This window comes from Strongylocentrotus purpuratus, unplaced genomic scaffold, assembly GCF_000002235.5.
Source record: "Strongylocentrotus purpuratus isolate Spur 01 unplaced genomic scaffold, Spur_5.0 spur5_scaffold_7, whole genome shotgun sequence".
NCBI lineage: Eukaryota > Metazoa > Echinodermata > Echinoidea > Camarodonta > Strongylocentrotidae > Strongylocentrotus > Strongylocentrotus purpuratus.
This window is the reverse complement of record NW_022145613.1, coordinates 26,815,204-26,838,168: the sequence shown is the minus strand read 5'-3', so window position 1 is coordinate 26,838,168 and position 22,965 is coordinate 26,815,204. Positions and strand designations below refer to the sequence as shown.

At 37.3% G+C, this 22,965-nt stretch overlaps 1 protein-coding gene, 1 long non-coding RNA gene and 1 other non-coding gene across 3 annotated transcripts; 1 reads left to right on the top strand and 2 right to left on the bottom strand.

Annotated features, from left to right (window-relative positions):
- Window positions 1-2,857: 2,857 nt before the first annotated feature.
- Window positions 2,858-15,589, bottom strand: LOC105442919 (atrial natriuretic peptide-converting enzyme-like). The gene is made up of 13 exons (XM_030974969.1): window positions 15,476-15,589; window positions 14,389-14,493; window positions 13,450-13,545; window positions 12,431-12,538; window positions 11,621-11,731; window positions 10,070-10,177; window positions 8,989-9,186; window positions 7,998-8,126; window positions 7,048-7,134; window positions 6,407-6,572; window positions 4,208-4,479; window positions 3,637-3,773; window positions 2,858-3,143 (listed from the first exon to the last, which is right to left on the bottom strand). The coding sequence occupies exons 1-13, from the start codon at window positions 15,564-15,566 to the stop codon at window positions 2,982-2,984; spliced, it is 1,770 nt and encodes a 589-aa protein (XP_030830829.1). The 5' UTR covers window positions 15,567-15,589; the 3' UTR covers window positions 2,858-2,981.
- Window positions 15,590-17,224: 1,635 nt separating this feature from the next.
- LOC115920048 lies at window positions 17,225-20,501 on the bottom strand. Its single transcript, XR_004062142.1, has 4 exons — window positions 20,468-20,501; window positions 19,802-19,855; window positions 18,425-18,559; window positions 17,225-17,428 (listed from the first exon to the last, which is right to left on the bottom strand). It is a non-coding gene; the product is annotated as an uncharacterized LOC115920048 (long non-coding RNA).
- Window positions 19,381-19,452, top strand: TRNAE-CUC. The gene has a single exon. It is a non-coding gene; the product is annotated as a tRNA-Glu (tRNA).
- Window positions 20,502-22,965: the final 2,464 nt, after the last annotated feature.

The window sequence follows — 22,965 nt, the reverse complement described above, 5'->3', positions numbered from 1 at the left end:
GCGGATTACCAAGCTAATGATTAGAGGGAGGGTGTGGGAGGTGGGAGGTGTTCCGGGCCTTTTTGCTTCTTGTCTTCCCACTTTCATTTTCTCTCATTTTCAATAAACACTCGCTTCAGAGACTCGAGTTAAATCTATGGGGTCGGGGTTACTGTAATATTAAAGAGTCCTGATGGGCAAAGCCCGGAGAAAAATGATACTAATGCATTTCCCCCGATCCTCTGTACAGTCAAATCATGTTGATTTATTTATCAATGATAAAGTCAATGAGATTATACCAAATATGGAAAAACAGTATACGAATATATTCAAATGAAAATTTATTGCGTGGTAAAGAAGTTGAAAAGATATTTGATCTAAGATATTCATTAACAACATTCAATATAATAACTACAAAATTACGAATGTTAACATCAAAATAACTCTTTGTTCGAGTAATGAACGCTGGTTTCGTCTGTTCTCTCATCTTTTCTTCAATAGTTAGTCTGATTTTACCTCAATTATTACACTTCAAGTACTGATAAGCCGAAGTATACATAATTATTCATGAGCCTTTCGTCTCTTTTATCTCTTATCATCGAATAATGCTAGATGAAACATTATTTTTAAAGGTTTTTATTTTTGAGACATCTCTTAAATAGCCCATATTGTGCAAGCACACACATGTATAAAATATAGATTGACCCAATGGTAACGGTTTTAATGTTATGGGGTTCAGTTGATGTGAAGTGTGTTGTCTGCATCCAAGATCTTTTAATTTCTTGATTTCGATGGTTCAAACATAATATTTACAGTAATGATATTTTCCCCATAATTATCAATCACTCTGAATAACTTATAGACGGTTTCTTCAAAACACAATTGCACGATTAGTACTCAACATTATAATAAAAGTAGACCCACTATCAGTACAGTTTCATTTTACAGTCCTTTTCAGTAACAGTCAATGTATACATCATTCTTGTAACGTGGCATATCTATGAATATTCATAAGTACAAAGATAAATCAAAGTTTACAACCCAGTCGAGAAACTTCACAGTACTGTTGTAATGCTCGAGACGACTCTATAAGGTAAATGCCTGTACATGATATAAATTAACGAAATTAACGAAATTAAAGATCAAAATAGAACAGTAAATATGACCATTATTTCGTGCTCATTTTGCTATTCTACCTTATGGCATAAACATAAATTTCTACCGTATAAAAAGTCTAGTACTTCAATGATAGAGTAGAAAAAGAACGGATAGGGCTAATGTAGACGTATTGGTTGGTTGTTACCTGACTGCTAGGAAAGTATGTGTATGCTAGTAAGTAAACAACCAGGGGACCCGGGGCTTTAAATCCTCTCCGAGGGACTTGGCAATTCGGATTAATGCCTTACCAAAAGGCACTAGCGTATCAACTTGCATGGTTTCGAACCCAGGACCTCCCGGTTATTAGACCACTGCTCTAACACTGAGCCACCACGCCTCCATCATAATTATATTTGATTCTTTAACATCTAAATACATAATTGACCTGCAAACAACAATGTCTAATTAATGTGACTTGATAAAACAATGATAATGTAGTAGATTTAATAGCTAAAAGAGGTCAAAGTAATGTATACATTCAAACACCGTCACATTTAAATCTGCTAGGGCTGTTGACATTTGAATGTCACACAGCAATAGCAAATGAAAGATATTCAAAACAGATCAGATGCCAAACATTCACTAAGAAATTAATATTTCTGATAGTATAAGAAAAACCATCATAAATATATCTTATGAAGAATATCTCGAGCAATGATTGCCTTAGAATTTATGTAGTAAGGCTGAAAGGATTACAATTCAAAATTTTGAATTTTCAAATTATCCTCTATTTTTCAAAATTGATGACTTAGACTAGTTGCTGAACAGCTGCAGAACTTATCTTAAATTATTAATTTAAAAAAAAAATCTTTTATTAAATAAACGAATAAATCAATTGATCGAACACAACTGTTAGGTTGTATAACCGGACACCTGGCGTTAAATATTGAAACATCTATAGACTATTGTTAATACTAAATTTCCTGTAAATTCATTCCACAATCTATTCGACGTTCCGTGCTCGGCAATAATAATGAACTTTACGCCACATTATTTTAGAAAAAAAACAGTGTTGTGTCCTTTTTGTCCCCCAGAATATTGTCACGATAAACTTCGAATCTCTGGACCCATAACTCTTAACTGGTTACTATATCAGTTTCATGATATCATCACAAAAGGTAGCTTTTTGTTTTCAAATGAAGTGCAACAAATCTATAAACCGACATATTTTCTTTTTGATAAGTTAGAAATTGGTTTACGCTCTCTAGTTTATGCCCATTCCTTGTGAAGGGTTCCATGATTATAAATGTGATATTTTTTTCTTCTCCCGCACGATATTTTTATAGGCTATTCTGGTCATAAGAACTGGCCGTGTAAATGGAAACGTCTCCTGTCTTTGATGAACTCAATTCTCCGAGGTTTGAGGTACCAAAAAGTGACATTTGTCAAAGATTCACACGTTTCCAAACAACAGCAACTCCCTAGATCTCTGGTTACATCTTTTGAGGCAACCTTGAGACATGCACTATTATAATGGAATGATTGTTTTGCCGAGTGAGCAATAGAAATAAGAAAAACACTTTTCGTTAACTAGTTAACGAAAAGTGTTTTTCTTATTTCTATGGCTCACTCGGCAAAACAACCATTCCATTAAGACAAATTATCTATTTAAAGGATATTGTGTGCGAATAAGCCTGAATCCGATGACCGGGGTAATAATATATATATATATATATATATATATATATATATCTGTAAAGCTCTTTGAGAGGGCCGTCGGTCCTGAAAAGCGCTATACAAGAACTAGCTATTATTATTATAAATCTCTAAGTAAAAGACTTAGGCATGAGTCATACTTGTAGTTCTATTCAATACTGAACTAAATACTATAACTTATGCAGTTATCAATTCCCTTCCATAGTCTTGATGATAAAGTCCAGATTGCTAACGGTACCCGTAAAGATGTTTGGCCTATATGGCCCACCGCATGATTCTCCTGCCGACACCATCCCGATGGAATACCAGGTACCATTGATGTCAGACACCAGGGGTCCTCCGCTATCACCCTGCATTACAGAAGGGCCGACATAATTTAAGCAATTATTGTATGAATAACATTTTAGGGTGTAAGGTCACATGTTTGAGCTAAGCATTACACCGACCATGGTACAGAAATGACAAATAATGGGATATAAATCACAAAATGGCACATTTGTAAAGATCACATGATCATTTTATTATGCTCACTGTGAGCAAAGTGATACGTTCAAGGTAGCATTTAAATCTACTAATGTCCTGCTTTAAATTTGCATTCAGAATTTCCGAGCACTCGGCTCTTCAGTGTGACAAAATGGCGTCTCGATGACGTCATGCTGTATTGACACCATCAGAACCCTAAATTCAAACATTTCACATATTCTACCGTTTACTTGGACTAAACAAGGGAAAATTTGCCTTGCTGGTTTTACGGAATCATCTTCAAGTAGCAAATGGTATATAATGAGGAAATAAGATACGCAACAAACTACTTTTTACGATGAAATACGGTATCCGACTTACAAAACAGGTACTAATAAATCCATTTGAGTATCCAGCGCAAACCACACTATCCAACAGCTCTAGTGAGTAGTGGTTCCTGCAGTACTCCAGAGGAACTTTCGGCAGACGGATCTCCTGTAGGTCTGGTGGACTATCACCTGAAATCCAGCATAAGATTATATGGATATTATTGGTCCTTCGTTCCATTGAACTCACGTTGGTCCAGTGGCAGTGATATTTTATAAGCCTATGGGTATGCGGTCCTTATTGGGCCAACTTTGGTAACATGATAATGTGACGTTCCAGTTACCGTTGGTCTTGCGTCACATTAGGGTTATACCCGTTGCAGACAAGGTGTAATTTTCCGACGTAGGATGCTGAGGTCTTTGACGCATCAATTGTGAATGACATCGTTTAAAAAAAAGTCAAACGCAAAATGAGCAGTAAAATATTGCTTTGAATTATAATACTTGGGTCAGTTGCCCTCATAGGCTTGATTAATGCGGATAAGAACACAATTGAAATTACAAATGCGCTACGTAGGCGAATCAAACTTGGAAAAGATAACAGGGCGAGAAAATAATTTACTTACTGCTCTCTACGATGGATCCCCAGCCAGTGGCTGTGACGTAAGTACCGTCAGCAATGACGTAGTCCATCGGCGGTAGACAAGCTGGCTGGACATAGTTATTGAGGGTAGCCGGTTCCTTCAGTTTGATCATTCCGAGATCATTTTGGTGAGCCGGATCACCGCTGTAGTTTGGATGGATCCAGATCCGTTCAATCGGAATGGTCTGTCCGTCTTCCCTGCCGGTTTTCCAGTTAGTGATACCGAGATAGACTTTCCCACCATGCAATCCGACCCTGGAAAGGAGATCAATGCTTATTTCATTTACTTAATACATGTACAATTACATTGGGGTTATTGCTCAAAACAATTCGATTCCTAATGTAAACTTAACAGACTGCTATAATAGGTACGATATGCATATTTCGTGTTCAACAAGGAGACTGCAATCAACACCATTGACAGATCGTTGTAAACATTTTAGATTGATACCATAAAATAGTTTGTGATGGAGGTATCTAAATTGAATGAACAGGGGTATCTTGGTTTCAATAGCGAGATTTGATAGTTTAACATACATAAGCGTTTGTAGGCGACCCCCCCCCCCAAAAAAAAAAAAAAAAAAATAATAAATAAATAAATAATAATAATAATAATAATAAATAAAAAAAATAAAAAAAAAATAAAAAAATATTAATAACAATAATAATAATAATAATAATAATAATAAAATAAAAAATAAATAAATAAATAAATAAAATAAAATAATAATAATAATAATAATAATAATAAATAGAAATAAATAAATAAATAAATAAATACAAACAAAAAATGGGACCCGTTTTGTTTTCATCCTTTGATGGAAGCCCTGCCCTTTTCGCAAAAAGCTTATCGCAGAATTCGGTCCAATTCCCACTTCCCATAGACGACAGTACGTGGTAGTCCTTGGGAATGATAACAAGGCTTCTCCTTATTATATCAGGGGGGTGTTTCACAAAGATCCTAAGTTGAACTTATCTCTAAGTTGGACTTAAAAATTATGGAAAGCCATTAGCATCTTTGAAAATATTTTGTAAAAGTAAGTTTGAAAGGCATTAAGTGTTTATTCAAATCATTCATATTTTCTATCATCAAGGAGATTTCATGTTCTGGATGCGGAATTTATAAAAAGTCTAAAATACTTGAATTTCTGCTTTTGAATATACTTCATTTTAAGACTCCAATGGCTGTCCATAATTTTTAAGTCCAACTTAGTGTTAAGTTCTACTTAGGATCTTTGTGAAACACCCCCCAGGACTTGCTTGCCCATCGGCATTAATCATTGGAAAACATTAATTGCATCCCAAATCATTCTTGAATACTTGGTTACTCATAAATCTGGTAAAAGCTCCTCCCAGTCTCTCTAGATAGTGTAGAATGAGAACGAAATCTTGGTTATCACCATCCCAAAGTTCCTTTGAATTTAGATAAGGCCTAACAAAACAAAGATGTTGTGTATTGCCCTGTAGGTGCCAAAACATTGGTCGGTCGGTCGGAAATTTTTTTCTTCTTCTTCTTCTCCTCCCTCTTTGGGCTGATATTTCTCAATATTTTGCTTTAACAGATATCTTTTTATTCATTAAACATTATTTTCTTTTAAAAAACCGACCGTAGATTTCAAGATTTTGGGGTCGGTTTCAAGGGGCAATATAACATGTTTTTTTTTAAACGCCTAAGGTACTTTCTGCATCCTGTATTGACAGGGTTAATACAACATGATTGTGATCCAATATTTGCTCCGGCGACAACGGCTTTATATTATAAAATATACAGGGATGGGGTCGCAATTGAATATTAGGGTAGATTTCAGCGTCAGGGTTAGATTGGGATGTTCAGGATAAGTTAAGGGGTAGGGATAAGGTTAGGTATAGCGTTTGTTCCAGGGTTGAAGCTGGAAATTCAGTTAGCGTAGCAAATGTCACAACACGACGTAGTAGAACTTTACAAGAGCGATTCCGTGAGATGTGTCACGTACCACATTATGTCCTTTTCCCATTATTTCATACGAGAAAAAAATCTAGATGGGACCATATGACTATGTTAGTGATACCTGAATGAACCATTTAAATCATAATCCTTATAAGCAGGTGTTCATTATTTGATTAATGACATAAATGGACGTCATAATTTCATCCGGGACCAAGTGCACGGAAGCACCCAGAAGTATGTTCATGAATTACGTACACACAGTGAGCGGCAGTCAGAACCCATTTTCTGTTGATTAAGGTACCACCGCAAAAGGGTGTGGTCTTGGAACGGATCAGCCCAGCCTGCCAGGGCCATTTACCCCGTGTCGTCACTGCAGCACCCATGATGATATTGGCATCCATGATGGGACGGTCACCGCAATCTACACAAAATTGAAGCCATTCAGATTAATTAGACTCATTTTCGGTTGTATTGAACTTTTATTAAACATGTAGTTAATATAGAGTCTAAGGAAAAGTTTTAAAATTTAGCTGGAACGGTTTACCATAAAAAAAAAAGATGCAATGGCATCAAAATGTTTTATTAGTAACCATATGAAGTTAAGATAGATGAGTGTTATTATCGAGTGTTGTGCAATAAAGTGTGAGAACGAATAACAAATAGATACTAATTATATTTTCTAAAAGTATTTATGTTATACCCCTAAAATGAATAAAGAATCAACGAAAGATATATATATATATATATATATATATATAGAGAGAGAGAGAGAGAGAGAGAGAGAGAGAGAGAGAGAGAGAGAGATTTTACTCCCTCCCCCCCCCCAAAAAAAAAAATAAATATATATAATAATAATAATAATAACTATAACGTTAGATGAAGAAACAATCTCTTACGGCAGTTGTCTTCATCGGATCCGTCGGTGCAATCTCTGCGACCATCGCAAACAAAACGATCCGTCGGTCCAAAACCGTCACAACTGTCTGAAAATTAGACGTAAAAAACATAACAGGAAACACATAAATGCTGTAATGCCTGTTTCCAGAGGCCAACAGGGCCTTGAGATTAATTCAACTTTCATTATTCAACATAATCATGATTATTGTTGGTTCAATATGGTTCAGATAATTTGTTTTGTATTCCAAATTATTTCGTCCTGAGCGGCAAAATCCTTGACGTTACATTGAATGTGAAAAGTAATAGTGTATTTGTCTTTTACCCACAGATGCTTAAAACGCCCAAGTTCGTTTCAGTAATTATATATTCAAGACACGATACAACTACAATGTATGTAGCAACATCATTTCAAATCAATGGACGCTCTTTTCTCGAAAAGCTGCGTAACCGCCGGAATGAGTAAATTTGGTCCACCATTTATGGAGTCCACATAATCACCTGTTATATTCATTTTGTAATAATCACGTTGATAATTCTGTACCTAAGCGAAATCACGAGAGCTAGCAACCATAGCTTTTCTTTCTCATTTTGTATCTAGCAACCAAATTAATGTCGTCCATTTATCTATTCCATAGTTACAGTTATTTGTACTTATCTATAATATGGTTGACACAATATTTTGCCTTTTATATGAAAAAAAGGTGACCATTCAAGTTTTGTTGGTAACGTGAGCCATTCGTCACTCCGGCGTTTTCTACTGCCCGTTTTGAAAGACGTTACTTGTGGCTACTATCGGCAGTGCATTTAATTTGATTGTGAACACACAAAAAATCCGCATTGAACATCCGTTTAAAAAAATTAAAACTATGTGTACCACACAAAACATACCCACGTTGGCTCCAAGGACTTTAGGGATCACATATAAATGGAATTTTTTATTTTGGCTTACTCGTTATGTCTGCAGGATCGCAGTTTTCTTCATCTTCACCATCATCACAATCTTTTATGACGTCACAGCGGTATTCTTGCTTGATGCAGTCTCCATTGTTACACGCAAAACCAGAATCTTCGCATATTACTATGTTTGAAGAAGAAAACAAATTACAGGAAATAACATCATTTTATATACTCCTTTCCTGTTCATTTTAATAAAATAAAATGTCAATTGTTACTAAATTAAACAAAATGTTGAACAAACGGAAGCATAGTTACATAATTATAACCAAGAGCGGATCCATGGTGTGGAAAGGAGGGGATGGACAACTTTAATGAATTACTCACTTAAGGGACATGTTTTTGTTAACTTCAGATATGGCATCAGAGTTTCAAAAGAGCGGGATAGGCAAGGGCCTCATAAATTCACCATTGCATACTTCAGTGTCTGAAACATATTCAGTCAATAATGCGCATTTGGCAAAACATTTTCTCAGGGCATGCGACCCTTGTGACGCTCGTGTTGCTTGAACATCTTGGCCCGAATTCACAAAGGAGGTTTGTCGACAAACCGAGGTTTATGTACGTCATATGACGCATTTTGACGCGTTTTTTTACAAACCTGGTTTGTAAATAACAAAAGGAGGTTTGTCGAAACAAAAGGAGGTTTGTCGACAAACCTTCTTTGTGAATTCGGGCCTATACGTCGCAATGAAGGAAAAATAATCAATTGGCTGGAAGCAAATATCTGACATGATAGAAAAAAATTCATCAGTATAAAATTGTAAGATACTGTAGCAAAACTGACTTTTCATCGAAAATCTTTTTTTTACCACGGTTTTAAACAAATATCAGCTCAAGGGCAATTTCCATATCCGTTTGGACATCCGATAGAAATTATGTATAGCTAATGCAATATTTTAATGGACATGACTATTGATATCGGGTTATGTTTAGTTTTCAGAGGGCGTTGTGATCGGGCTTTCCCCCTTTCTCATACACTGTACCTGGTGTCTTTGTAGTTTTCATCGACATAGGTTCAGATGTCATGACTCCGTGCATCATCGTCGAAGGCGGTCGCATCGTCGTCGCCAACGTTGTCGAGGGCATTCTTGTCGTCGTCGTCGTCATGACGTCACAACTTGTGAGATTGACTGCGCATGTGCCGTCTGGACATGTGAATTCGGTTGGACTGCAGGTGGGTTCTACGAAACGACAGGAATGTCAAAAGGGCACAATAACGTCTAAGATCAACTGAGTTAAATATCCCGTTACTGTCTTGATGCATCACAAAATTACTCCTTTGCACACGGGAAAAAGGAGCTAAGAACTATAATAACTATGCTTAACAGAATAACTTATTAGCCACACTCCAAGGCCCTCATTCTCGCTATCGTTCTAACTCTATCTTTCTTTCTTTTTTCTTATTGGACAATCTATTCGGAGGGTGTGGTTTTCTTGTGCGCTGCTATCAGAGGTGGCGGGGTGGGGGTGCTCAAAGACATATCCAAACAGACCTTAGCCTGGGGAAACTTTGCCCCTCCCTATTATTTTTTCGACCATACAACCAGAGTTTATGCAATGCATATAGTTCTGTGGGGAGCAGGTACCCCCAAAACAAATGCTAAATACCACTGTTATTCTACCGAGTTGGAAGTGCTTTTTTCTGGAAAACGTCTGTGCGTCGCTCATTTCCAAGGGCAATCTTACCATCATTAACCTACAAATCATTCCATAACCTTATATTTTTTTCTTTCTTGGTCGGAAATGTAATAGGGAGGAGCAAAGCTCCCCCATCCTTGTCTCACCTTCAAATACGCCATTTATGCTCGTCGGCATCGGATTTTCCACAGGCATGGTCAAGCTAAGATAGGCTGTGGGACGGCTGATATTTCTCAACGGTTTTGTCATGTAACAGACTTTACCGCCGGACGTCTTAAAAGAACCCTGCTCTAGTTTGGAGGCGAAAGTCTCACACAAGGCAAATAATGTTTGTTGTCTAAGCAGGGAATTTGTTCTAATCAGCTCTACCAATCAGATAAGTTTCATATGAACAATCTTCTGTCGCTGCAAAATAAAAACACTCACCGCAGTTTTCCTCATCCTCGTTATTGGCGCAATTTGGTGTGCCATCGCATAACATATCTAGGGAGATGCATCGGTGGTCGGCACAACGATAGTATCTTCCCGGGCAGGCTGACACGAAGAATAGCGAGAAACAGAAAAAGGGGAAATAAAAGATATTCAATAAACATTCATACACATACAGCATCATACGGTGTCATGACAGGCGCGGATCCAGGATTTCTTTAAAAGGGTGGGGGGGGGGCAAAATTTGAAAATGGTACTTGCCAATTTTTCGCTCAGTGGGGGGGGGGGGGGGGAGTGAGCACCATCTCCAAAAAAGGTAAAACTAACGTTTTTTAAACGTTTTATCCCAGGGGGGGCGTCCCCTCCTCCACCCCTGGATCCGCCACTGTGTCACGATAAAGTGGTTCATTCACCTAAGGCTCAATCAAAAGTTCGAGTGTTCGAATCCCAGCCTGGCACTAACATATTTTGGCAAGACGTTAATCCATATGTGCTTTTTTTTCACCCGGGTGTAAATGGATACCAGGCAATTGATGGGATAATAATGATTGCAATACCCAGATGAAGAGCAGGATTAATCTTGATGTTGTTACCCTGGGTAAATAAACCCTAATTAATTTTGTATTTGTGTGATATTATTTATTGATATGAATGCCATAAATCCAGCTGCCAAATGAATATCTTATGCAAGTTTCTAACAAGTATTTGGACATAAATTGCACTGAGATGCACTGAGTGCATGGTTTTTGCCTCAGAAGTAATCAGCATTACCACCAAAATGCAAGATCTATTTTAGAACATCCATTTGAATTTCTTGTCTTCCCATGCACAACCATACATAAATGGAGTAAACAACCTCACACAGCATCAATCTCGAAAAGAAAAGCTTACGAGGCAAAAGTAAAACAAACCAGCCTACAAACAAACAACGAGGACTGTCTAGACAAAATAGAATGGAAAAAATGACTAAAAGAAAGAAAAAGGAAGGACCGGAAAGGCTCAATATACAGTCCAACCTTGCTATTGAGGCCACCTGGCTATAGTGGTCACACCTTGATAAATATATGTGTGTTTGTACATGTATAACCTGTCTAGGAAGGCCATCTTTAATGCCGGTCTCCTATAGTTTCCATGAATTTGTCTCCTTACAGAAATAAATGTGTGTATGTAGAACCTCTCTAGAAAGCCATGCCTGTCTCATATAGTTGCCATGAATTGTGTCTCCTTATAGAAATAAATGTGTGTTTGTAGAACCTCTCTAGAAAGGCCACTTGTCTACAGAGGTAATTTTTCATGTTTTCCCAGGGTTGGTTTGCTGTATAAACTGTCCGTTGCACATGATGCGTCTTTCCGCTGACGCAATGCTGCGTCACCAGTCGTCGCAGTATTTGACGTGCCCTGCAAAAGCCGACATCGTTAAAATGGTGTTCTCCAAAATATATACAGTGCAAACATTGCAACGCATCACTGGCTTATGTACTAATTTCCTTGATTCGCGCAAGAAATAACGCAATCAAAATGCAACGCAACGGGTATATTTGTACTCACTTGGGCAATTTTGTTCGTCACTTCCGTCTGAACAATCGTCATTTCCGTTACAGGTCAACCAGCCTGGAATACAGGTCGAGTCGGTACATTCAAACTGCCAGCTCGCACAAGCTGATGGGGTAGATCAAAATAAGAAAAATAAATACAATACGTGTAAGACAATACATTGATATTACTATCAATACTTTTCCTATAGTTCAGATGAAATTCACAGATAAAAAAACAAACAAATATATTAATGATAACAAGCAAAACCATGATATGGTATGATCTATTGACATAACTATTCCTCCAATTCATAAGAAATTCGTAGTTGAAGACTTACAACAAATAATGTTAAAAACAATAACAATGAAAATATGTTATGTCCACATAAACGTTCCTCAAATGTGTTGTTCGTATAACTTGTTTTAGTGAACTCCGGAGCATTCAACGTTTGTAATATATGATGAGAGAATATTATTTTACAATGGTATTTGTGCATAAGTATATGGGGTGCCTCCCTCCCCCTAGAGCGATGCCCCTGCATATCTTCCTACTTTTGTTACAACTTCCATGATGAGCGGATCGGGGAGGGGGGCGGTGGGTCACATGATGCCGGACACATCAAACAAAATACTGTCATTGACTGGGGGATTGAAACATAATCCCTTATGCTCGATAAGCAATTGTATTGCTCGTGAGATATTGTTTGTATTATGAACACCAACAGTGACCACAAAAATAATGATATTTTTTGTTCTGCTTTTGAAGGTTATCTGGACCCCGTTTGGTGCATTTGTTTTTGTTTGCTTGTCACAATTAACTTACTGCAATCTTCTTCGTCATCTCCATCTGCACAATCGGCAATTCCATTGCACTTGTTGTTAATGTGTATACATTTACCGTCTGCGCATGTGTACTGGAAAGGCAGGCATTCTGTGAAATAAAAAAATAAAAACACTTATACTTTAAAATAAGACAAATTATATAGGCTGTGAAAACGAATACCACATACTGATAATTAATAGGAAGGAAAATTAAAAACCCTTCATAATACATGTACCTGTAGTAAAAAAATCATAAATCAGAATTCAGTAGATACTGTCAAAAGAAATAGCAGTAACTTCATATTTAGCCAATCGCAATTCCGTTACAAATATTTCATAACGATGATTAGCCAATCATGATTCTAGGTAAAAACGTGTACAGTTGGTGATTAGTCACCAATGTTTTCAGCTGTTTTTTGTCAGGATTCAGATATATTACTTAGCCTAAAAAGATTCTGCTTAAACCTATAACATAATGATTAGCATATCTACATTAGATGTGAACATGTTAAGACAGCTGGCTTATAGTAGTAATAGGAGTGGTTATTTTACCTGACTGCTAAGAAAGCATAAATAAATGCTTGTTAGTAAGCAACCAGAGGACTGACGGCTTTATGTCCTTTCCGAGGGACCTGGTAATAAGGATTAATGCCTTACCAAAGAGCACCTCCTTCCTCCACTGGTATTCACCCTTTATATGGCAATGTAAGCGAAAAGTCGATATTTCCGAACTAGTAAAATGTTATACGGTAGGCTTGCGGTTGAACCATGTGAGAGAGAGGGAGGATTGGGGAGCCCCGAAAAGGACTCTCGGTAATCTTTCTTGAGTGTGTGGAGTCCTGAACAGGACTGTTGGTGAAAAATGTTTTTAATTGTAACTTAGCATACCACATTAGATCACTGTTAAATTCAGCTCTGATTTATTTAATGAACGAAGTATTATCAATGTAGAGAGATTAAACTTAAAATATCGTAAAAGTGTTCTTATTTGTCTTGATTTAAAGTTCTATCATTCATTACCACAATCTTGTTCCTCGTCCGAGTTGTCAATGCAATCGTTAAATCCATCACAAACGAAAGATTGTCGAAGTGTTTTGCCATTGTCACAGGTGAAGGCTGTTAATCAAGAAATGAAATGTAAGAATAAAAGATGAACACATTTCACAAGACTGTTTGTTCAGAAAACCCTGATGATTATGAATGAAAATAAGAGACTGCTCAAGGATATCTTAAGATGAAAATCGATATTAAATTAGATTTTTTTTTTTAAAGAAGAATATATTTAGACATTTTTCGAAGATTTTAGAAAAACACTTAATATGTAACAAGATATACAATGTAAATATTAAACTTTGACAAAAACGTATTAACTGACCTTTATAACTCCAACGCGTCATTTTCTGCTTTCTTGAATTATACTGTTTTATAATATTCCCAGCAATTTATACTTTTTTTTAATAAATACAAGTACGAAAATAAACATATCATAAAAGGAAAACATATGTTGCAATAATGATACATATCAAGACTATCTTTAGGCAGATACTCGATGGCGTATTCAACTTGAGGTAGAGCGATTAACGCCCCCCTTTTAAAGTCTCATCTAAAAATCAAGACACCTCGTATACTGCATGGGCCTAGGCCACACTGGATAGCTCAGTATACCTCATCCAGGGGCGGATCAAGCCGGCGGCAGGGGAGGGGGCCAAAGAGGGGGCCCAATTCGTGAGAAAATATTTAGCGGCGAAACAGCCAGCCGGTGAATAAGCGGGGTGGGGGGGGGGGCCTGGATCCGCCACTGACCTAATCCTCTCCCCTGCCCATTCGTCTGACGAGGATTAAACCCCAACCAGTCCGGAAAGGATGACGTCCCCCCCCCCTTTTTTTCTTCAATTGACTGGATACGCCATGGATACGCCCCTAGATATAAAACAGTAGATACGCCCCCGGGATACTTACTACAGTTGACTTCATCGTCCAAACAAGCCACACGACGATTACATATCTGAGTTCTTACGAGGCAGTGTCCATCACCGCATCGCTCCCTCCACGCGTCGGGACACGCTGTGCAGATCAAAAGGAGTGACAATAAATTATGACGTATTGTTTTATGTAAAAAAGTTATTTTCAAATATTTTTGCTGTAATCATCTATTTAAAACGATTTTAAATTATTAAATGACAATTTTAAAAGTAATCAATTGTAAAGAAGGTCTTTGTGCTTTTCATGATATCGCCACTATTATGAATTATAATGATTTATAATTTATTGTTAAAAATTATGTTGGGGTTTTTTATAGTCGGAAAGTAAATGATTTGATTTGATCTGAACTCATAGAGCAATCATCATGAAACTTATTTGTAATTTAAGAATATTTGTTGATAAATAATTAAATTCAGATATTCATACATCGGTAATAACTTAAAAATCATGTTTACAAGGTATGTTTGTATATCATAGAAATACGAAAATGAATATAATCGTCTCACATAATTATCCTGATGGAGATAAAATTGCCTTCCAAATATTTAGAGCTGTTTTTTTTAGATGTATACACTGTGTAAGTTATTGATTGAAAAGAAACCTAACCCTAAGATGACATGCAGTACATTTTTGAAGTCATTCCCTCGACTTATAAGCTGTTCACATCACTTAGTCATTCCCACCACCTATACATCAAGGGAACGACTAAAAAAAAGTTATTGCTGATCATCCTAGGTGCTCCATGGATTGAGATACTTTAAATATATATTCCTTATGCTTATTTTGTAAGAATCATACATGTCTTATTTTGTTTTATTAACATACATCCTTTTCAGTGGTCAAGTTTTAGTACAACGTCATACGTTGTAAAGGAAATTAAATTGTAACCATGGCTTATTACATATTACCCTACCGGGGCTCCGTGGACTGAGATACCCTAATTATATTCCTTTTATGCTTATTTTGTTACAATTACACATGTTTTTGTTTCATAAACATACATCCTTTTCGGTGGTCAAGTATGCATTGTAAAGGAAATTAAATTATAACCATGGCAACTTACCGCATCCCACCTCATCGGTCCCGTCCTCACATTTGAGCACTCCATCGCATTTGTCCTCTTCATCAAAGCAGCTCCGGGTGTACTTACACATATGTTTACCCTCAGGACACGTAAAATCATCTGTTTAAAAAGACAAGAAGAATACTGTTTTTTAGAAATTACCTCTTATCTTATTTGTTCCGCAACGCGTAAACAACTTTTAGACAGGTAATACGCATGTCGGCAGTCGTAGGCCGCTAACTCTCCATTATTTTGTCTGTTTGTAGCCAGACAGGCATTATGTTACACAGAGCTAACGCCCTTTTGCTCCCAAACAGACGGTATGTTAATCGATGCTCTTCTTGCTCTCAACAGACGAGTTTTCATTTTCTGGCCCTGTTTCATAAAACTTGAAATCAATTAAAAATGCTAAATTTCTATGACAACTTGGCCCTAGTCCAATCAGATGTCACGATTTCAGCAGTTTATAACATTTATTGTGACTTGCTATTGATAACAAGTTTTATGAAACAGGGCCCAGAAGCATGCGACTCCGTCTGGACAGTGTAATTTTGCCTCGATAAGCCCATTTACACTACTAACATTGTAATACATGGATAGTACGTGGTGTAAAATGACCCTTTTATAATTTTTCTCTCTAAGTTATCGCACCTTTAACTACATGAACTAGTGACTATTACAGTAGTTTGGAGAAAGAAAAAATGTTTATTCGAAAGTCAGTTGTATTGCAAACAGAAATATAAGTAATTCATTTTACTACATTCTGACAGTTTCAGATCTCGGATTCTTTGGCCGGTAAGGCGAGGGGGGGGGGGGGGGGGGCACGAGCCCTATCAATCTGGTACAATAAAGGTTCTAAATCGAATTTTGGGTCTAAAATATATTTCAAAAATATAATAACTCATGAAATTATTTAACCTTTATTTACCATTTAAAAATCAAAATAAAATACACCAATGACAAAATTAAGGAAACGTTTTTTTTTTTTTTTTTTTTTTTTTTTTGTGGGGGGGGGGGGGGGGGGGAGACACATTCTCCTTGATTAATTAGTGTGTACTCATTATATACAAGATTCGGGCTTGTCGAGGGCACGTGTCCCCCTTGCACCCTGGATTCGCTAATGCCTGTTGTAAACTAGCCCAGAGAAATTTCTGTAGCACCATGGATAGACAGACGAACCGATGTCAGTTTAAGCAGGTCGAAAAAATCTAGTTTGAAAGAACAGCTGCAGCTGGCAAAGAATAACATATGGCGTCTTCGAACTTGATCGTTTGTTTCGACTTTGAAAATGACATACGTGAGGAAAGGATGTGAAAATAATCATGTTTGGGAGGGGTTACAAGAATGAAAATGTACATTCCATCTATAATGGAAAATGATTAAAGAAATATCGCCACTCAAACATGGGATGTGAAGAAAACAAATAACCTCAAGAGGGACACATTTGGTCACAGCATTCTGTTGAAGTTCTTTAGTGTGTAAGGATGTGATGATTACAAGAATTGTCATTTAAACAGGTCCCAAAAAGTGGCAGCTACAGCCCATGATACTCTCATGCGGGTCTACTTTTCCACGGGTTCACGAGTCGGTTTCAAGAGCGATCAGTGTCTCGGGATGTTCCCAAATTTGCAATCCAACTTCTAGTTCACCATTTACTCTATTATACTTTATAGCATGTTTTACGTTTTTAAGTAGGAAAAAATTATAAATGCAAATTTTGCATCCTATCCGAATTACACGTACCGGGTCCTTTAAATGTTGTTAGCTGGATCCAGAATCCGTAATGCGCCTCGTACGGATCCGAGTTGAGATGGAAGTAAAGCTCGTTGCCCGGGTAGAAGATATCCGCCGGATTGACAAATCCGGTTAGTGTCTGAAACATCGTACCCGGATAGAGTTGAACCTGACCCGAACCGATGTATAAAAAGTCGTATTCGTCTTCGAAACTCATATCTGTGGTACAATCAATTCAAACAAACAAAACTTTAATCTCCGATTTATATGATTCAAATATTGTTTTCCCCAAAACTACATTTTATTTTCTGCCGTGGAATTTCTTATTGTTTTTAAATTCTTGACGCTTCCAGCACAACTTTGGTTTTGGGGTTCTCTCTTCCTTCTATTTTTGGAATAGGCTACACTAACTCTATCTAATATTTGTATCTAAAACTATTTTGGGGGGGACCTCTCATCCATCCCATGTGTTGGAAATATATAAATACATAAAGAAACAAAATAATATTTAAAACATATTGCACCGATCCTGAAAAGGAAATGTGATTATGATTTCAATATTGCTTTTATTTCAATTTAATCACAAAATGCGTAATTACATAACAGAGACACTGGACGTGGATGCAGGCTAGGTCGGTGGTCCAGAATTAGCTCCAGCCCCCCCCCCCCCCCCCCCCCCCCCCCCCCCACTTCGTTTCATTTAGGGTACGCATATGCATGTTCTGTCCTTTTGAAAACACCCCCTAAAGTCCGGTGTGTAAAGTCAATACGGGCCGGATTTTTGTGTACTACGAGCCGGACTTTGGTGCGTGAAAAGTACCCCTTTAACGGACATTTTGGTAACACGCATGATATCCCTCCGTTCACGGAATGGGGGCCAGGGGCTCCAGCTTCATTTTGTCAGAATGATAGGGTGAGGGTTAGGTATATACTGTTGGTCCTGTTGGATCCAGACTTGAATTCATTTAGGGTAAGAAAACAAGGCAGAGCAATATTATTGTCGCAGACTCGCAGGTCCTGAGCAAGTATCGTACAACCGGCGAGGACATGAGGAAGAATCCCGGCAAAAATGTTTCAAATAATTGTGAAAGTGACATTAAGTCTTCCAATAAATTCGGCATCAGTATCCATTGGCATGTAGGACAAAAACATTCTGACTCTGTACACTGTACTTTAGACATTTTTCTTTTGATCTTAATCGAATGTCTGACTTACTTTTAAAGTGAATCAAGATGTTGTAGCCCTCCGGAGCGGAAACGTACCAAGTAAAAGTTGTGTTTTCCGGATATTTCCCAGGAAAATTCAGTGAAAATAGGTCAGTTGTGGCATCCCCTTCAATCTGAGTAAAATCTATAGATGAAAAAGTTACATTTTTAGTATAACGCTAAAAGTTTCTACAAGCTGTAAAATGTCATGCATATTATTTTATTTCAACTCCACACGCTTGCGTCTCCATTGGTTAAAGAGAACCATGATTCCAAGCATTTCACTTATTTTTCCTGCTTTTTCTTTTTCATTTTCCTTGATTCTACCCAATTTCGTCATAGGAGGAATTTTACAATCATCCGTTTGGTACCCCGCTTGGACATGAGATAAAATAAAAGAGACATTCTTCAAAGGTTCTGTGTTCCATTTGTAGACCAAAAAATGAAAAAGTTAAATCACAACGGCATTTGAAAGATAATACTTTTTAGAACTACCTTCAAAAGGGTTTGAGAATGTCTTTTGTTGGAAAATAAAGACCTTTAGTTGTCGGATCGACTTCATGGATTGTGGTCCTTTTTTAGTAAATAGTCTGATTTTCAGACCCTTGTACCGAATGGTTTACGTTTTGTGTTGATCAAAGATTCAATCAGTTTAATTTTGGCCATTACAAGAAGTGGGTTATCGATGTAGACAAATGCTCAGGTACCCTTAACAGCTCATTAATACCAAAGAAAAAATGAAGTCAATCAGTCACTCAATAGTGTCTAACAGTGAATTCTAGAAAGTAAACGGGTTTCATTGCATAATTTGAATACTATACTGCTTTCGTTAAAATTTCACAGAAGGGACATAATTATGTGACATATTCATAATTCCTGCAAAGTTCTACAGAATCCGATGTTGGCTGCAAATGGGACATAGTACCTTTAAAAGTTTATTCATTTATCAGTTCTGAGTATGTGTCCTCCCATATGGTCTAGTGGTTAGGATTCGGCGCTCTCACCGCCGCGGCCCGGGTTCGATTCCCGGTGTGGGAACACTTTTATTATATTTTACAGTGGGGGAAACAGAATGGAATGATATAACTTGTCCTTTTATCAAAGTCAATAACAATCTGTTTTTCGTGATTTAAATGGGTTTTCTAGAATCCCCTGACTTTATCCTAACTGAGAAAAAAAAAGGAATGAAACTTGTGGGTCAGTTCAAAGTGCAAGGAGTATCAAGAAAGTGTTCATTTTTGTATTTGACATAATATCTCGTGTGCAAAGGCTAAATCTATTTTGGACGAAGCAAAAACTCATAAAACATATTTGAAAGACAAACAATAATGAATGGCTTGCATAGACAAAACTTGGAATGAATGACAGAAATGTATGAAAGGCTTACTGTGAGGAGGGTGATATTTTGTAACCGGCGGCATAGTCGTCGTTTCGTCTGTATCTGAGGATAAACATGTAGATTGGGAAAATGTTATTTTATCATTTATATTTTTACTTTAGTTTAGTTCTTTTTTAGGATCATAAAGGAGTGTAACAGTAACAATGTAGGCATGAGTACAGTTACAAACACGATGGATATGTCGCTTCACCTACTTTGGTCAAATGATTGTCAGACATAGCAACGTTAAACGTTCACAAAAATATATACGTTAGCTGAAAATTTCACAACCTATAAGGTAATTGAATTAGGCCAATGTAAAATAAAAGATTATATAATATAAACCAAATTGCAATTAAATTGGAAGGATTCATATTAAAATGAAGTAAGTCATAGTTTATAGAGGCTGTGACGCTTTTCCATCTCGGAATGAAGTAACCGCAAGGTACAAAACTGTCTTGCACGTTTAGGCCTATACATGAAAAGTTATGAAAATCTATGTCATTTCTATCAGTTTCCATTGAGGAATCTCTTTCGCATGACATTATTTTAAACAAAGACGTGTGATACCGACGGGGAGATTTAAGCATAAATTGGGAATGGATGTTTGGGACGATGATACAGAAACTTATGCGATCAAAATTCAAATTTAAATTAAAAAAATGAGCACCTTACCATCTTCATCTTGCTCATGCCCTCTACGTTTTGCTGCAAAGAAACGAAAAAATAGTGATATCATCAGCATGTAAAATCAGAGCAAAAGCAGCAGAAATCATTAGCAGGACTCGTTTTGAATCATAGATTGTTTTCTTCAATTTCATTAGGGGCATTTACTGTATGCCTATAATGGTCGGATGAGACACACTTAATACGTCAGTATTATCGTAGTATACTTGAATCAATAGTTACTGAAGTGATACTTGGGTCAGTCAGCAAATAATAATAATTACAATAATAACAGTAGCAATAATAAATATAATAACAATTTGAGGGGGATTATAATAACAACAATAATAATAATAATTGGAGAATTTTTGTTTACAGTAACAATAATAATAATAATATTGGATTTGTAAGGCGCCGAATCGAGTGGTCAGGAATAAAATGCTCCGGGCGCACTTGTGAAACAAAAACAATAGAAACAGAATTAAGTAAGATAGAACATACAAAAATGACAGAAGATTTAATTATATGTCGAATTAAACAAATACGTTCTAAGAGTGTAAAATCACTATTAGGCGACTCCGTGCAATGCGACACATGCGTTTTTCCCACATTATTTACATCCAAGAATGAACAAAAAAGCTGTTGAAATGACAAACCATTTAATGGTGTTCGTAATACCAGAACGAACCATGAGTAAAAATAATGGTTATATCAAAAGATTGTCAATGTTTAGATGAAATAGATAGCTAAATGTCATATGTCGTACGGGACACATCTCACGGAATCGCCCAATAAGTATTGTTGAATTAAGAGAACAATAACAACAAAACCAGTTGTTATTTTGTCTGTCCCATTTCATATTCACCAAAAAAGGGAAGACTGTATTGACACCATGGTATGGACAAAGTGTTCATGGAGTATTGTGGCTCATATAGCGATAAAATGGAAATCTGGGACTAAAATGTTAACATGCAAAGACAGTACATCAATGCGTATTGCACTGAGTCAGACTGGAGAGTATCAATATTATGATGGAGTACCAAAACAGTACGAAGTCACAGACGACCATCTCTATCGTTATCGATCACCATATCCAGCGGTGTTTTTTCCCCGCCAAAACAATGCTGCACCTGCCGCGCAACGCACCGGACCACGGCACCGTACCCGGGCTCATTGCCGGCGAGGATGTCCCATATCGAACCCCTCCAGCTCTCTCATTTCCTTGCCACGATTGTGATTCCGGTTTGGTCGCCAGCAATGGTCGGAGGAATTGAAAAAATAAACCTGAGATGTCGAATTTGTGATTGCATTGAAGACTTGATTGTATATATAATTATGTAGAGGAGGGTGCATCGTTAGCGAGATGCCCTTTCAGCTGGTAAGAAATCGTCCCTGCCCCCTCCCATTTTCTTAAAAATAGATTTTGAAACTTCATGTAGAGAGAGAGAGAGAGATAGAGAGAGCATGGGGGTTGGAAAGGGGGATAGAAAGGGTGCGAGAGAAAAAAGAGAGAAAGAAAGTGGGAGAAATTGAGAGAGGGATAGAAAGCGAGAGAGAAAGAAAAGAATGAAAAAGAGCTAAGAAAAAGATAGATAAAGTCTCACCTCCCTGGATAGATAGAGAGAAAGGAGAGAGAGAGAGAGAGAGAGAGAGAGAGAGAGAGAGAGAGAGAGAGAGAGAGAAAAGACATAAAATAAAAGGGGAAGGAAGAAAAAGAGAGTGTATGTACTATGTGTGTGTGTGTGTGGGGGGGGGCTCTTGCCTTTTCCTTGTCTCTTGGAAATACGCCACATATTGTATTGTTATCCCGGTGCATCACACAATCACACGCGCACGCGCGCACACACACACACACACGCACACACACACAACAAAAACACCCAACCACACACACAAAAGCGTTCATATTTCATAATGGAAATCACCTAACCTACTACACCCAACAATATACGAAGTAGATATCCCTCTCTGTTCCTATTTTACCAAGAGTCCCTTTAATATTAGTCGTTTCTCGTTTAAAAGTTCCAATGTGACAGGTCCACACAGACACAGTCATTAAACCATGTCTACAAAAATGTGGTCTCATTAAATATAGATTACTGATTCCCCGTATCTCGACTTGACTCTCTCCCTCTCTCTCTCTCTCTCTCTCTCTCTCCCTCTTCCCTTTATCTCAACCCTAATTCATTCCGCTCTATTTTGGACAGATGTTAAAATCATTCCCTGTTTGACAGCGGGCCGCAAGAAGTCTACACTTGACCGTGACGTGACTGGTGTTAGATCCCTTAACCTTGGCACTCCCTATCAAGCGCATTTCCGTACCGAAACTAGAAGGACATCAATAAATGTAACCCTTGACCTTCCACCTCTCTTAGACTATTATTTTCTCCTGCGAGAATACAGGTAGAAGCTAGAAGTCAAAGTCTGTTCCTCCAAAGTGACGATGTGTTATTATAGTTCGGATGGATAAGTAAGAAAACCAGAGCCTGATACTATCGTGAAAATGT